The sequence below is a fragment of the Lepidochelys kempii genome, chromosome 6 (genome assembly GCF_965140265.1).
Source record: "Lepidochelys kempii isolate rLepKem1 chromosome 6, rLepKem1.hap2, whole genome shotgun sequence".
Taxonomy (NCBI): Eukaryota; Metazoa; Chordata; order Testudines; family Cheloniidae; genus Lepidochelys; species Lepidochelys kempii.
In genome coordinates, this window is record NC_133261.1 from 58,581,181 (window position 1) to 58,595,463 (window position 14,283).

The 14,283-nt window shown below is 45.4% G+C and overlaps 1 protein-coding gene across 6 annotated transcripts in view; it reads left to right on the forward strand.

The window, feature by feature from the left end:
- The window catches only part of CD82 (CD82 molecule), a 63,642-nt gene that overhangs the window by 19,256 nt on the left and 30,103 nt on the right, over positions 1-14,283 (forward strand). For 5 of the 6 annotated variants that reach the window (XM_073348069.1, XM_073348068.1, XM_073348070.1 and 2 more), the window contains one exon: positions 12,715-12,796. In XM_073348069.1, the coding sequence (XP_073204170.1) occupies positions 12,734-12,796 (63 nt within the window). In that variant the 5' untranslated portion in view covers positions 12,715-12,733. Of the gene's footprint in view, positions 1-11,593; positions 11,736-12,714; positions 12,797-14,283 lie in introns of those variants that run through there. The other variant, XM_073348074.1, reaches the window with a different exon arrangement.

Here is a 14,283-nt window from a genome sequence, read left to right on the forward strand (position 1 = left end):
TATTGGTTATAGTAATATTAATCTAAACGACTTTCAGACAGAAGCCTGGTGTTAGTTTTTATTTTAGTTCACTGGCTGTTCCAGGCATTTGAAAGGTTGCAATCAGCTTTCCTCTACATTGAGCGTATTTCCTTGTTTGTGCTATGAACCCTTCCAATCTTGCCAATAACACCCGAATTCTGGTTTGTCATCACTTCTGTTTAATGATCCCGGATGGCACTTTGTGTGTCTCTAAAGCATTTGTTACTTCCTGCCACATTTATTGCTTGCTTATTAAAAACAAAAGTGAAGAAACTCTGCAGTCCTAATTGGATGACTGCTGTCCCTATTGCCTGGCATCTCACTGGACCCCCTACTCTGCCTCTCTGCTCAACATATTAATAAAGCTAACTTCTTAATGATGCCTCAGCTACAGGAACCAAACCAGAAAAGCTTTCACTGTTTAGCATCAAGATGGAGTGGGAACAACTCTTATCTCAATTAGCCTGCTTGTCTTATTTGGTATCTCCTATCAGAAATTCAGCCTCGTTCAGGACTTTGCCTTTCATGGTAAGCATTCTTTACCTCTGATCTTGTCTAGAGGGGAGTTCAATGCCTCCTATTAAAGATGACAAGCAGTGATATTGGTAATAAAGCCACCAGTTTCCTTGGCATGTTCCACCCTCACCCCTCCACTTCAATAATGGTGAAATTTCTGCATCATGTATGATAAATGACTTCATGTTAAATGTCTGTCAGTTACTTTCTTAATGACTTCAGGCCTGCTCTCAGGGAGCAGGAATCTTACCCCCATCATTTGATACGGATAACAGACACTATCTGCATTCACTTTGTTAGGTAACCCAGCCTAGAAGCTGAGAGTTAAGTGTTGCAGCCTTAAAAGAAGGGCTGCAAATAGGTTTTGTTTTGTTTTTCCTTCCTGTTAGGCTGGACACTATTTATTTATTTATTTATTTGATTGAGGCATTGCTGCTTTTTTAAAGGAAGGGGTTAAATTTATGACAGGGCATATTACTTGCAATCTCCAATGTCTCTGTTGAAGAAGCTATTATCAAGTCATGGTGTTTGGTATCACAGCTGAGTTTGCAGCCAGGTTCTGTGTATAGTAAACTGTGTGTGTTGGAGGTAATGAAATGCCTCTGGTAGGGTATGTTACTCGGGCAACTTCCTACCTGCACTTAAAGTCCAAGGCCTTTGTTCATGTCAACAGTACACGCTTATCACGTGTTTTCTGCTCACTTGTTAACCTGATGATGGTTCCGTAACGCTAGCCCTATAGGGAACACTGTGCTCTGACTGGTGTGTTAGTAAAGAAAAGGCTCATTAACTCTGTCACTATTCATTAACTGGTGGTGACATTGAGACTGCCTCTCTCTCTCATTAGAGAGACAAGGTGGGTGAGGTAATGTTTTTATTGGGTCAACTTCTGTTAGTGAGAGACATAAACTTTCAAGCTATATAGAGCGCTTCTTCGGGTCTCACTGATCAGTAGTCCTCCTGATTCCGCTTCAGAACCCAGCCTCTGGGAACACTTCCCTGCCTATGCTCTCAAAATACACTAGTGTCATGGCTAAGCTTTAAAGTGAAACTGTTCCAGCAGTTAGTGCCTGTGTTGTTTATGCTTTTGAGGTCATCTTAGTGTCTGTTTCTCCTTCCTCCATGCCCCCCCCACCCCATTCAATCATATCCCTTGGAAAGCTTTCTCACCCCCTGGAGTTAAAGGCAACTCAGTTTTGAGTTTCTTTAGCTATGAGTGGCTATTAATGCACAGAGTTGTCAGCCTTGCAGTGGGAACTGGGCATGTCTCCTAGGTGAGTGAACTCCAGATGGTCTCTATCTCCTCAGACTTTGCTTTGTGGAGCTGTGCCTTGGCAGAGATTCCTGTTTTCCAGCTTTAGGGCTTGCAGTATGGAAACAAAATGGGCAGCTGCTTCTTACAGCTTGGGATCACAAAGCAGGATTCCCAAGGTTGGGGAGAGTGTCTGCTGGCTCTTAAAGATTGGCCCATCAATACAACCTCTGGGCACATCAGTCTCAAATCTAATCTCTCTAGAACTATGTGCTAGTTATTTGGATAAGAACTGAGCTAGCAATTTACATGTTCTCTACCTAAACTAACCATATTTCCTTGGACCGTCAACCAACAGACCATGTCCTGTGACCTGAATGGCTGCCAGGAGTTTCAGAGGGGGAACCAATTTGAGAGTCAAGGGCTCTCCAGCAAGAATGCTGCCTCTCCCAAGAGAATTCTCAGCAAGTGGACCCTAGGTGACCTCCATAACTAGGATGGTACATAGGGGAAGGATAGGAGGGCAAGTTACAGAAGACTTTAGAGACTTAAATCCAAGACCAGGAATAGCAGCTGGAAGCAGATAATCCAGTACAACCTACAGGGCTCAGGTACTCTTCCTCTACTGAGGAATGGTGCTGCTGCTGCAGAAGTTCCTGAGTGTGGTTTTTGGAACACTCGCTGCATGGGGCCAACTACCACCCTGGAGGCAATGAATGGCTCAGATAACTGGGGAAGCTCTATTGGAACGAACACACTCTGTGTCCCTAACTGAGGGAAAGCCAGGGACAGAGTGGCTGCAAAAACAGGGCTGAGCTCTAGAGAAGCCCGAATACACAGCAAAGAAGGGTGGGGGAAGAGAATTGGTAGATGGATACAGCCACACCAAGGGAGCATGAAATGGAATGAGGGGGAAACTTCTGACTCTGGTACTGCTGCTTTGATTTCACCCTAACCCATCATCATCATGTTCCTATTACACCTCTGGCGTTTAGGGCTGAAGCTCCTTCACTCCTGTCTGTTTCTGGCAAGTCTTTCAATGGTTCCCTAGGTTTTTCAGCTCAGCTTCCACAGCTCTGTTTTTGGGCGGCTTCATTTTAGCTTGCTTTCAGGTGTCCATTTTATTGCTACTCTGGTGATTGGAATCAGTTTCCATCCAAAGCACATGACCGACTGATCCATCTCCAGCACCTCTTGGCGGTGATAGTACAGCCAAGATGATCTGAGCACCATGTCAATAGATCTTGGTTTGAGATTGTTCTGGGCCAAAAGATATGGAGGATTTTTCTGAGGCAGGCTGTATGGAATGAAGACCATTTGGACATGTCATGCTTTCTCATTCCCCAGCATTCTGCACTATAAAGTAGTGTTGAAGGTATGCAGCTCTGATAAATCTTGAGTTTGGTTTTGGTGTTGTGTTTTTGATTTCCAGACTGTATTTAAGCTCCTGGAGGTGTTCCTGGCATTGATTTTTGTTCCGGATGTCCTGGCTTGTTCCATCATCCTGACTGATAGTGCTGTATGTGAATGTTTCTACATTGGTGAGAACATAATCCTCTGTCCGTACTGGTGATGGTGAGGCAATATTAAAGGTCATGGTATCTGTCTTACTGTGGTTGTTAAGTCCAATTTTCTGGCTGAATGCATTGAGTCAAGTTTTTTCTCGTATATGGTGTTGGGTATGTGATAGAGAGATCATCTGCGAAGTCCAGGTCTTCAAGGGATGAGAAGAGCGTCCATTTAATACCTCTTGGCATGTCTTCTGTTGTATGCCACATAACCCAGTCGATGGCAACGTTGAAGAGGATTGCAGACATGAGACACCCCTGATGTACTTCTGTTTTGATTTCAAAACTGAGCTCACTGTGATCAACAGTGCATGTAAAGTTTAAAATAGAAGCTTTTGATGACTGATTATACAGAAAGGAATTCCATATGCCCGCAGAATGCGCCATAGGCTGGTCCTGTGAATGCTACCAAAAGCCACCTCAGTCTATGAAATTTATGTAGAGTTGCTGTTGCCATTCTAAGCACTGCTCTGTTGTGTTTCACAGAGTGAAGATCTGGTCTATGCATCCATTCCCTTTCCAAAAACCAGCTTGCTCTTTTCTGAGAATGCTATCAACCGCCTCTAGTAAATGCGGGACTATGATCTCACAATACTTTGCTTGGCACAGATAAGTGTGATACTACGCCAGTTATTTCCAAAGGAAGGAACTCTCAGTGATATCTTCACTTTAACACCATTGGTCCACTCATCTGGCACTTTTTCCCTTTCCCAGACTGATGTAAATAGAGGGGCCAGGATAGATGCTGCTAATTTAAAATTTACCTTGAACAATTCTGCATTCAAGTTATCCTTGCTAGGAACTTTCCCATTTTTTAAGGATTTGATGGCTTGAATGTTCCTTAGTTGGGGTGTCTGTGTTGACATCAAGATCTTCTTCTGCCTCCTGGATGTTTGCTTCCTCTTTAGATGGCTCCCTATTCAGATATTCTTTGAAATGCTCTGTCCAGCACATTTCTTGTTGGCTTTTGGTTTTTAATAGGTGTTCTTGTTTGTTGAGTGTTTGGTGTCTGCCATTTACCACTGATAAGCCACGTCATTTTGTGGATGGTTCCTTGCTCATCACAAGCAGCTGCATCCTCTGCTTGTGTTGCCAGATTATCAATATAATGCTGTTTGTGTGCTCTCACAAGGCATTTGACCTCCCGGTGTGCCTTGCTATACTGCTCGTGGTATTTGTCCTTTAGCTTCTGGGATTTTGTGTTAACTTTTTTTTTTCCTTCGGGGCTAGTCTGGTTCTATGGCGTTCCATGTGCTGGGTGTAATCCACTCCTTCCTTCTCTTCTGCCAGTAGCCTAGACAGGCTTCAGTGCTCTGTTCATAAATTGCTATTACTTTGTCCCACTTATTGATCTCCTCATCTGCATTTCCCTCCTCTTCATAAAGGTCTGCAAATTCTTGAAACCTGTTCTTTAACTGCAGAACGGAGAATTTCTGTATTTCAAGGGACTTTAGCTTGTCAATATAACATCTATGTCCCTTGTTTATCAGTTTTAGTTTGATGGAGGCTGTCAGAGTGGTGGTCACTGCCAACATCTGTACACCTTCTCACTTTCACATCTGACAGTGAGCGTCTCCATTTGCCATTGATCAGGATATGGTCAATCTGGTTCTTATTTCTGCCATTTGGAGAACACCATGCCAGCTTGTGAAATTCACAATGTTCAGATAGGGTTCTGCCGATGACTAGGCCATTCATATTACAGAAATCAACAAGCCTTTTCTCTGTTTTCGTTCATGGTGCCACACCCATGTCTTCCCATTGCTCTTTTGTGTTATCCTTACCGACCTTGGCATTCAGGTCTCCCATGATAGCTAGGTCGTGGCGTGGCACTTTCACTACAGGCAGCGTTAGAGAAAGGCAGAATTTGTCCTTTACTACTGGTAAAGCTGTAGCTGTAGCTCACGAAAGCTTATGCTCTAATAAATTGGTTAGTCTCTAAGGTGCCACAAGTCCTCCTTTTCTTTTTGCGAATACAGACTAACACGGCTGCTACTCTGAAACCAATACTTCATCACTGTCATTTGTCGGAGCTTAGCACTAGCCTGACAGCAGCTACCTATACCATGCCCTCTGCTTTGGTGTCTACATCCTGATCTTGAGCTCATGCCTTACTTCTGAAATCCTTAGTTTCAGGGGATTGGCTGTTTGGACTATGAACTTGTAAACGCCATGCAGCTCTCCTGGGTGGGTGACCCTTCCCTCCGGGGGAGGTGACAGCACCTGGCAGCCCATCCTGAGTTTTGATTAAATACAATGTTTCTTGGTCCTGCGGGGATGCATCCCCCTCGGTTTGGTTGGTTCCGTGTGCCTTGGTATCGGTTACTGTCTTGGAGCTTTCCCCATCAGCACCTGATGCGTTTTAAGAGGGCTAGCTCTTTCCAGTCATGAGCTGTGCTTTGCTTTTGCGTTACGTTGCGTTACTGTTCCTTAGACTGCTCTACAGGTGACCCTTCCAGACAAACAGTAATCCGCAGAGCGGCCTATCTGGGAATCCAAGACTGCAATAGCAGAGCACTCTGCAGGTCCAGACTGAGGTCTGGTATCAAAGCTGCATAGCGAGAGATTTACAGTGACTTGAGGCTGGCTGATTATATTTGGCTCACTTTAGTGAGCACCAAACTCCGAGTTTTCCATGAGCTGCTTGTGGGGTCAAGAAGAAAGAACTATTTAAAGAGCCCTGGCTTGCAATTTAACAAAAACAAAAAAACCCCACCCCCAACCTTAAGTAGCCTTATCCCTCTGGCCCTTGTCTTTTCTGTATAGTGTGAAGAGAATTGAGCCCTCTATGCTTTCATCTTCCCACTTCCTCAGGACTCCTGGTTCCCACAGCATCACCTTACAGCTCACTGTTTTTGGGAGGGGCTAGGAATCCCCCGAGTTTCCCATTGCCACCTGTGCCTTACTTTTTCCAGCCACCTTTGTGGATAGGGGGAGGTGACTGGGCTTGTATTACAGACCTGAAGTGCAGCATTGAGTCATGCCAGTCCTCCTCTCCTGCCCCTAACAAAGAGGGACTCTGTTCTCCTTTCCTCAGCTGCTGGCCTCCGCTGATTATGTGCTCCAGCTTCACTGCTGTCAACTCCAAGCCTTGTGCATAATACCCTAATGGAAGAATCATTCCCCACTCCTGGCCTCAGGGGAATAAGAGAAGTGGCCTCTGCACTAATCCTTGCCCCATGCAGACTGCTGCACTGTTCTTTGCAGGGGCAGGAACCCATTTGGTGAGCAGAACCCCTTGGCTCCTAGACCTGTCTGTTCAGAGCTGTGGAAGTCTCCAGGTTTCACAAACTTTTTCTCTCTCCCCCCCTCCCCCCTTCTACCCTCTGGTCTGGTTTTAGGCTGTGAGCCTGGGCCAAACTACTCAAAGGGACCTGGGCATGACGAATGAAGCAGAACAGCAAACTGTTGAGATATTTAAAGAATGAGGCCAATATGGTGGGAGAGGGAATGTTGTCCGTGAATAGTGCGGCCTCCCATAGAATTTTGTCTAGTCTGCACAGTCAAGAGTAATGCAGAAGTAGAGGGGGTGATTCAGAGAATGGTAGTGAGACTTATTAGGAGCACAGTAAAACTCATAGACAGTTGACTGAAATTGTTAACCTTAGAGAGGGGCTATGATGAAGCATATAAAATAACTAATCCTAGAAAGGTAAATGAACTTCATAACTCAAGGACAAGAGGTCACTGAAGGAAACTAAAAGGTGAAACTGAAATACTTTTACATAGTGTAATTAAACTGTGGAACTCCCTGCCACATGCTAAGTTTTTGTCCTCGAGCATCAAGATTCCAAAAGAGCATTAGCTCTTGTAAATGAATATTAACAAATTCTTGTGGAAGAGATTAAACATCATGTTTCAGATGAAGAGATCAGGATGAGTCCTAATTTTAGGACTGGATGGACCCCAATGTCCTACAGACCTGATCCATTATGACAGTTGTCATCTACCTCCAAGTCAACAAGCCTTTTGTCACTTCTTGCTGAGTTGTTGCTGTTCAGGATTCCACTGTTGTGAACTCTCCCAAATCTTGTGACTGTTCCTTTCCTTTTAAGCCTCAACTCTTGGAGTCAAGAGACTAAGAAAACAGATTTTCTTGAGGTGGATTGTTCGGGGTTTTTTTTATTTATTTATTTTTTTAAAAGCAAGCTTTTAGCTTGCATAATTGCAGAGAAAATCTTCAGCACATGATCTGAGCAAACCCGAACAGGTCAAACAAGAAATCCCAAAATTCAGTATTGTCAAACTTATACTTAAGCAAATCTCATGACTCTTGGTGCTGACTCATGATCTTTTTAAAAACAATTTTTTTGGTAAGGCTTTAGTGTTGACAATACAGGGATTTGGTTGTGAAGTAAGATCAGAAAAAGCCCTTGCAAGGACAAACTTGTTCCTTAAGCACAGAGGCCTCTTTACCCAAGCCTGTCTTTTTCTCAGCCAGTACCCTCACTGGGTAAGGGAACTGCTCTCTGAAGTGTTCTATTATATGTTGGGATTTTGGGGAGGGAGTTCTTATGTTTTGGATATAAACGCCTTGATGGGAACTGTTTTCTGAATTCTTTGCTTACAGCTATGAGCTGTGAACTGGGTGCCCAGAGCTACAGCAAGAGGACTGTACCAATGCTCTAGCATCAGTGTGTGTGAGTGTGTGTATTTAAAAAATACTGCACTGGGGGTGGGAGATGCTCCTTGCTATGTGATCAAGTCCCTCCCCAAATCTGTGTGTGTTTCCCCATTGAGATGGGGAGAATACTCCCCTACTTTACTCTGTTCTTACAACTCCCTGTTAAGTGCTTTAACATGCCCCTCTGCGCCTCCCTAAGTATTAAGAGACTCTCATGAGCCCCACTGGAGACAACTAAGTGGTCATGTGACTGCCTAGTGTCCACTGCAAAACTGCCATGAACCCTAAAGAATAAGAGGTGAATCGTTTCTGGGGACGCTGTTGCTAAATCCCTATTGGCTTGGGCAGCAGGTTACAGTATTTGGCTTTTATATTTCAGCTAGTGGAAAGAGCTAGAATGACAACACACAGACCCACACAGAAGAGTGTGAGGAGCTGTTGTATAGCTTCCCATCACCAAGTACAATCCCTCATGCAAACAAGGGTGTCCTTAGTCTTGGCAGAAATCAAGACATTTAAAAAAAAAAAAACAGTAAAAACTGAACTACTTCCTAGAGGTTGTGATGAAATGGGAGGTTTTGGCAATATTTTTATGAAGCATAGGCATGCCTCAGTTTTCCTCTGTACATTGCATTGCTACCTACTGAGTAAAAAAGTGTTAACGCTGCTCTTGGAATGGTGCAGGAGAAGGGGTGTGGATGTGACCTTGCTGTCTGGGGGGAATGAATACTGTCACTAAAGAACTGGCTCAAAGTAACCCAAATCAGCAGAGGGTCCAGCAAGACCAAAATGTGCCCCCATGACTGAACAATCATCACATAACAGCAGGAAACTCCAGCAGGCAGGATTTGGATTGAGCTGGAGAACAAGATGTCAGGTGACTGAAAGAAGGGGCCCTTTTTGGAAGGACTCGGGAGCCTTGGTCAAAGTGGGGAAATGGGGGGGTGGGGGAGATCACCAGAGACCGACTCCATCATAGCTTGGCTGGCTCAACAGGACACTGGTTTGACCAGGATGGTGTATGGCTTACCTTAACTGATTTTGCTAACCTAAGGACTTTCAGATTGTGTGCCAGGTGACTAATAAATGGCTAACTTGTTTTGAAAAGGCTGAGTGTGTTGCTCTCAGTGAGTACTTGCAGCATTATGCCCTGAAGGGTACAAGCCTCCCACAGGAGTCTGGATTTGCTGCGGGGAATCATGAAGAGAGACTGGGATTACTGGTGCTGAAGGACCAATCTCCGCATCCTGGAGGCCACAGGCCAGCCCCTGTAGAACTGTGGGTCCTTGTGGCCTGGCACACTAAAGGGGTCACTCCCAGGAGACCGGGTGCAGGCTGGGGCATCAACCACACCCTGAGACTCCATGACGTAGAGGTCTTTCCAGATTCTAAGCAAGCGGCTCTTGTGCTGTTGCACAATGTAGTGTTTGGTGGGTAACTGGAAAACTCTAACCTCTGGAGCTGTAGGTAAACTGACTTGGAACAAACAGCTTTCTTTGCTGCTCCTGCAGAGGCAAACAAGCCATACCTCTGGAGGCAGTGTGGCAGTCACTCAAAGACCATGGAGACTTTGGTGTAAAACTGGCTTCCTGCTGTAGCCAGTGCATCCATGGGGCAAAACCTACCTTTGCATAAAATGGTAATGTAGTAGTTGCTGTATAGCCTGACCTTCTGTTCTTGGCACTGTGCAGCCGAATTGAGTGGCTGGTATGTTCCAGAGAACACCAGAAAGTAGAGCTGTGTATGTTACTGTATTTGGGGGATGGTGTTCAAAATGTTGGTATCTGGAGTAGGCCAGTCCTTGTACCACATGCTTTAGAGCAAGGTACTGACCACTGCTGGAGATCCAGTACTAGACTAGGTGAACTTCATTAGTCTGCTCACAGATGAACAAAATAAGAGGTGTGTGTGTGTGTGTGTGTGTGTGATTAGCTGTTTAGCAACATGCCCATGCAAGGCTGTAATGCTGAGTTAATTCATCACCTTGGCCTCTGTGTATAGTTTGGTAATTCCAAAACTAGAAACTTTCTGGCTTTGTGTATCAGGGTGACTAACTGCTTCCCAGACAGCCCTGTTTGTCCTTTCTGCCTTAATCTCTCCCAAAGTGAAAGGATGGATGACCTTTGTGGTGAAAGGCACCGTATTAGGACGAGGCTCTACCATGTACCCTGCATGACCTTGGGCAAGTCACTTAATCTGTTTGTGCCTCTGTGCCAAGTCTGTAAAATCAGGATATGCCACCTCATAGGGGTTATGAGAATAAACCTAGCAGTGTTTGTGAGGTGCTTGGATATTCTGGTGAGTGAGGGGCCATTCAACTCCCTATCCAGGATATGTCTACATTGCAATTCAAAACCTGCAGCTGATCCATGCCGGATGACTTGGGCTCCTGGAGCTCAGGCTGCAGAGCTGTTTCATTGCTGTGTGGACTTCTGGGCTTCGGTTGCAGCCTGAGGTCTGGGATCCTCCCATCTCACACAATCTTAAAGCCCAAGACCAGACATCTACGCTGCAATGAAACTGCCCCAAAGCCTGGGCCAGCTGTGGGCATCTAATTGTAATGTAGACATATGCACAGTGACTCTTCCCACCCAAAAATGCCTGTGCTACATGTTGTTGTGCTTGTCACTTCTCCTAGCTGGGTATTTTGGGAGTGTGACTGGGAGCTGGGACTTGGTCACAAACTCACTGTAACACTGTCCCTTCCCCATCAGTCATATGAAAATACCTACCCATTGCTTACTGTCCAGCTACAAACCTTGGACCCAGTTCAGTCTTGGTGTCTGCCTTGAAGACCGTAATACCTGCTTGCACAATGGCTAGAGTTCAGTGTTCCCTCCCTGTAGTCTAGAAGTGACTGCTGGTTGGTGGGGGAAACTAGCCAATTAGAATGAAACCTACATTCCAGTTTAGCTCAGAATTAACCTAAATATTTAATAGGATTAGCCAAAAGCTTTGGACTGAAACAAAATAACACACTGGCTTCCAGTGACTGTTGCTGAACAAACCCAAAGCCAGAAAGCTCTCTGCTGATGTCCTAGTTTTTGTGGGTTGACTGTTTAATTGGAGTGATGCTTTACCCCAGTCTCATCCTTCCTGTGGGTTACTATGTCCTTTTAAAGAGACATCAGTCCTTGTTGAGTGAGCAGCTCAAACATTCTAAACTGTGCTAAGCGGCTAGCTTTTCACATTCTCCCCAGAAGCTATCCTTATTTTGGAAAGGAAAACAGAGCTCTGAGATGTGGAAATCTTCCTCTTTTTAAATATCAGTCACTCAACCAAGGTATGCCTTTCTAGGATGAAATAAGAGAAACTAACTCAATCCCTCCAGCACTCTTCTGAACTCCCTTCACTTTGTCTACATCTGTCTAGAGTAGTATCCAGAACTAAATACAATATTGCAGATTAGTCTCCAAAAGCATTACTGGGATGGGCTAGCCTCTCCTTGCACCAATATGTGATACTCATGCAGCCCCAAATTGCACTGGCCTCTCTCTCTCTCCCCCCCCCCCCCCCCCCCCCCGTTATGTGTTCATGTTAATTGGACAGACAGATATTCCAAAACTTGTTTCAGGTATAGTGAAGCTGCATTGGTCTGTGACAAAGAATTATGACTCTGCAATGTCTGTCTCAATACACAGGACAAATAGTGGAAATGTTTCACAGGATTCTCTTACCAGTCTGGTGTCTCCCAAACATAATCTCCAACACATTCTTCCCGTGATCCTCTGAAAACCAGACTACACACGTTGTGGTATGATCATCAAATGCCTCTTGCCCTCATTCTTGTGTTGTCTGTACTACTCTGGCCCGCATCATCAAACTGCTGCCTGAGGTGCTGGAGCTTGCACTACTGGTACCGACATCCCATTATAGTGAAAATGGAAAGGTGCTTTTGCAGGCACATCTTGGTGACAAGTTTGACTGCCCATCTTTTAAGGGTCCCTGAGCAAAGACATTCATTCAGATGCTGCTGAATTGCACAGCTTGTGGTTTGTATTGTCCTGTATGACTAAGGGTTCTCATAGTCACACAGGTGACTGGCTACTGGGTTGGGTTGTACAAGGCTGGCATGACACAAATTCCAAGGCCAGAAGGAACCACTCTGGTCATCTAGTCTGACCTCTGTAGAACATGCCAGCCATGGAGCTACCCCAAAATAATTCCTAGAAATGCTTTTGGAAAAGACCCTTTTGACATAATCTTTCAAACTAGGCTCTTGACCCCTTTTTTGACTATCTACAGGCCCACAGGGAGAAAGGAAGAGAGTTCTGGGGGAGTAAGGTAGAATGGGCATACAGAAAGAGCCAGACAAGATTCATTTCAAAGCTTAGCGGTGTCCTCTGTGGATATGGAGTTGGAGCCTCAGCTGATTACATATAAATAGCAATGGAATTATCAGGCTCCTAGCTGGTTACATCCCTTCTGTGACTGACAGAATTGCATTGTAGGCCCTCTGTCACCATCCAGGAAACTTCCACAAAGGTGGCACTTTGTCAGTGGTGGTCAGTCTGGTCCATCCTCTTCTCGGACCGTAAGGAGAACCCTTCATCCAGCTGGCCCAAGCATGATCTCTACAGAACCAGCTATTATGTAGCTGTATCTCTGGCAAAATGGTGGCTCAGAGCTATCTCTAGTGATGACCACTGCCCCTTTAATGCTGTCTAGAGGCTATATACTGACATGTGGATTGTTGACTTTGTGTGGTTTGTTTTTTTTTTCCCCCTTTTTAGATCCTGGAAGTGAAGGAAGATGGGGTCCAACTGTTTGAAAGTCACCAAGTATTTTCTCTTCCTGTTCAACCTCCTCTTCTTTGTAAGTAATTTTGTGCCTCTGTGGGAGGGCTTGAGTAAATTAGTAGCTTTGAATTAGGGGGTGGGCAGAAAGGACTATATCTAGCCTCTGATGTGGACCATTAAGTGACCTTTAGACTTCAGACTTAAACTAAAATTTAGTATAGGTGCCCACTCCAAAAGTCCGGCCACTTTTTGGTAGGGAAAAATCAACATCATTGACCCTGATGCCCCTTGCAGTTTTATGTGGCTTCCAGCTATAGACACTCCCATCCCCTCCCCTGCCTGAAGTAGACAGATTGCTGTGTCTAGTGCCTACAGTCTCCTCTGTCAATGGCAAGGGGAACGTGGGCCTCCTTTGCTTCCCTGGAAATTTGCCATTATTGCATTTCTTTTTCTGCCACATCTGGAGCAGCAGCAACAGGGTTGCTACAGAGCAGTGAAGCCACAAAACCTGCGTAGTCCATTGCAATCCTCCCTCCCCTTCTAAATAGGCTAGTCAGGCAGGTGTCACAGAACCATCATAATTTCATTTCAAGTCCTAGTGGCTGGTTTTGATTTTGAGAAAGCTGAATCAGTCCCAAGTTTTCCATTTGAAGTGGAATTTTTGAGGGTCTTGGTGCAGGCTTGCCTGGTGGGGTGAGGAAGATTGGATTTGGGGAAGAGGACCCAGTGTGAGCTGCTTCAGAATCCTTTATTGGTGCTGGCTCACTTGGTTTGGGTGAGGATGGGAGGCTCTGTCTGGCATATAGTCACCTGAGAGTTTGGCCCCAACTTCTCGTTCAATCACAGCTCTTCCCCACAAATCTCCTCTGTTTGGTTTAATGGCTGGGATATCTGTGCCCTTCAATGCTCTCCACAGGCTGATCTAAATCGTAGAATTCACACTGGGATTGTTCTGTTGTCTCTGTCTCAAGGTGGTGCCGCTTGTAGTAGAAAGAGCCTGAGACATAGGTCTTGTATCAGAGGCCTGAGGCCAAAGCTTTGACCACTACTTTAGTTCAGGCCTCTGGTACAAGGCCTCAGGCTCTTTCTACTAAACCACTAGGGCAGGGAAGCCTCAGGCTGTCTTCTCTAGAAATGCTGTAGCAGCACAGCTGCACCACTTTCTTGCTTCAGTGTAGACACTCACTACAGTGATGGGAGGGATTCTCCCATCGCTCTAGTTAATCCACCTCCCTGAGAGGTGGTAGCTAGATTGACAGAAGAATTGTTCTGTTGATCTAGTACTGTCTATGCTGGGGGTTAGGTTGACTTAACTATGTTGCTTGGGGTGTAGATTCTTCACACTCCTGAGCATAGGCACCAACTTTCCAATGTACTAGAGGGTGCTCAGCCCCCACTCTACCCCATCTCGTCCCGCCTCATTCCACCCCCTCCCCTGAGCGAGCCATGTCCTTGCTCCTCCCTCCCAGGCTCCTGCAGGAAACAGTTAATTTAATTGCCATGGGTGGGAGTTCAGGGAGAGGGGGAGGCACTGAGCTGCAAGGCCTGCTGGCAGGCAGAAGA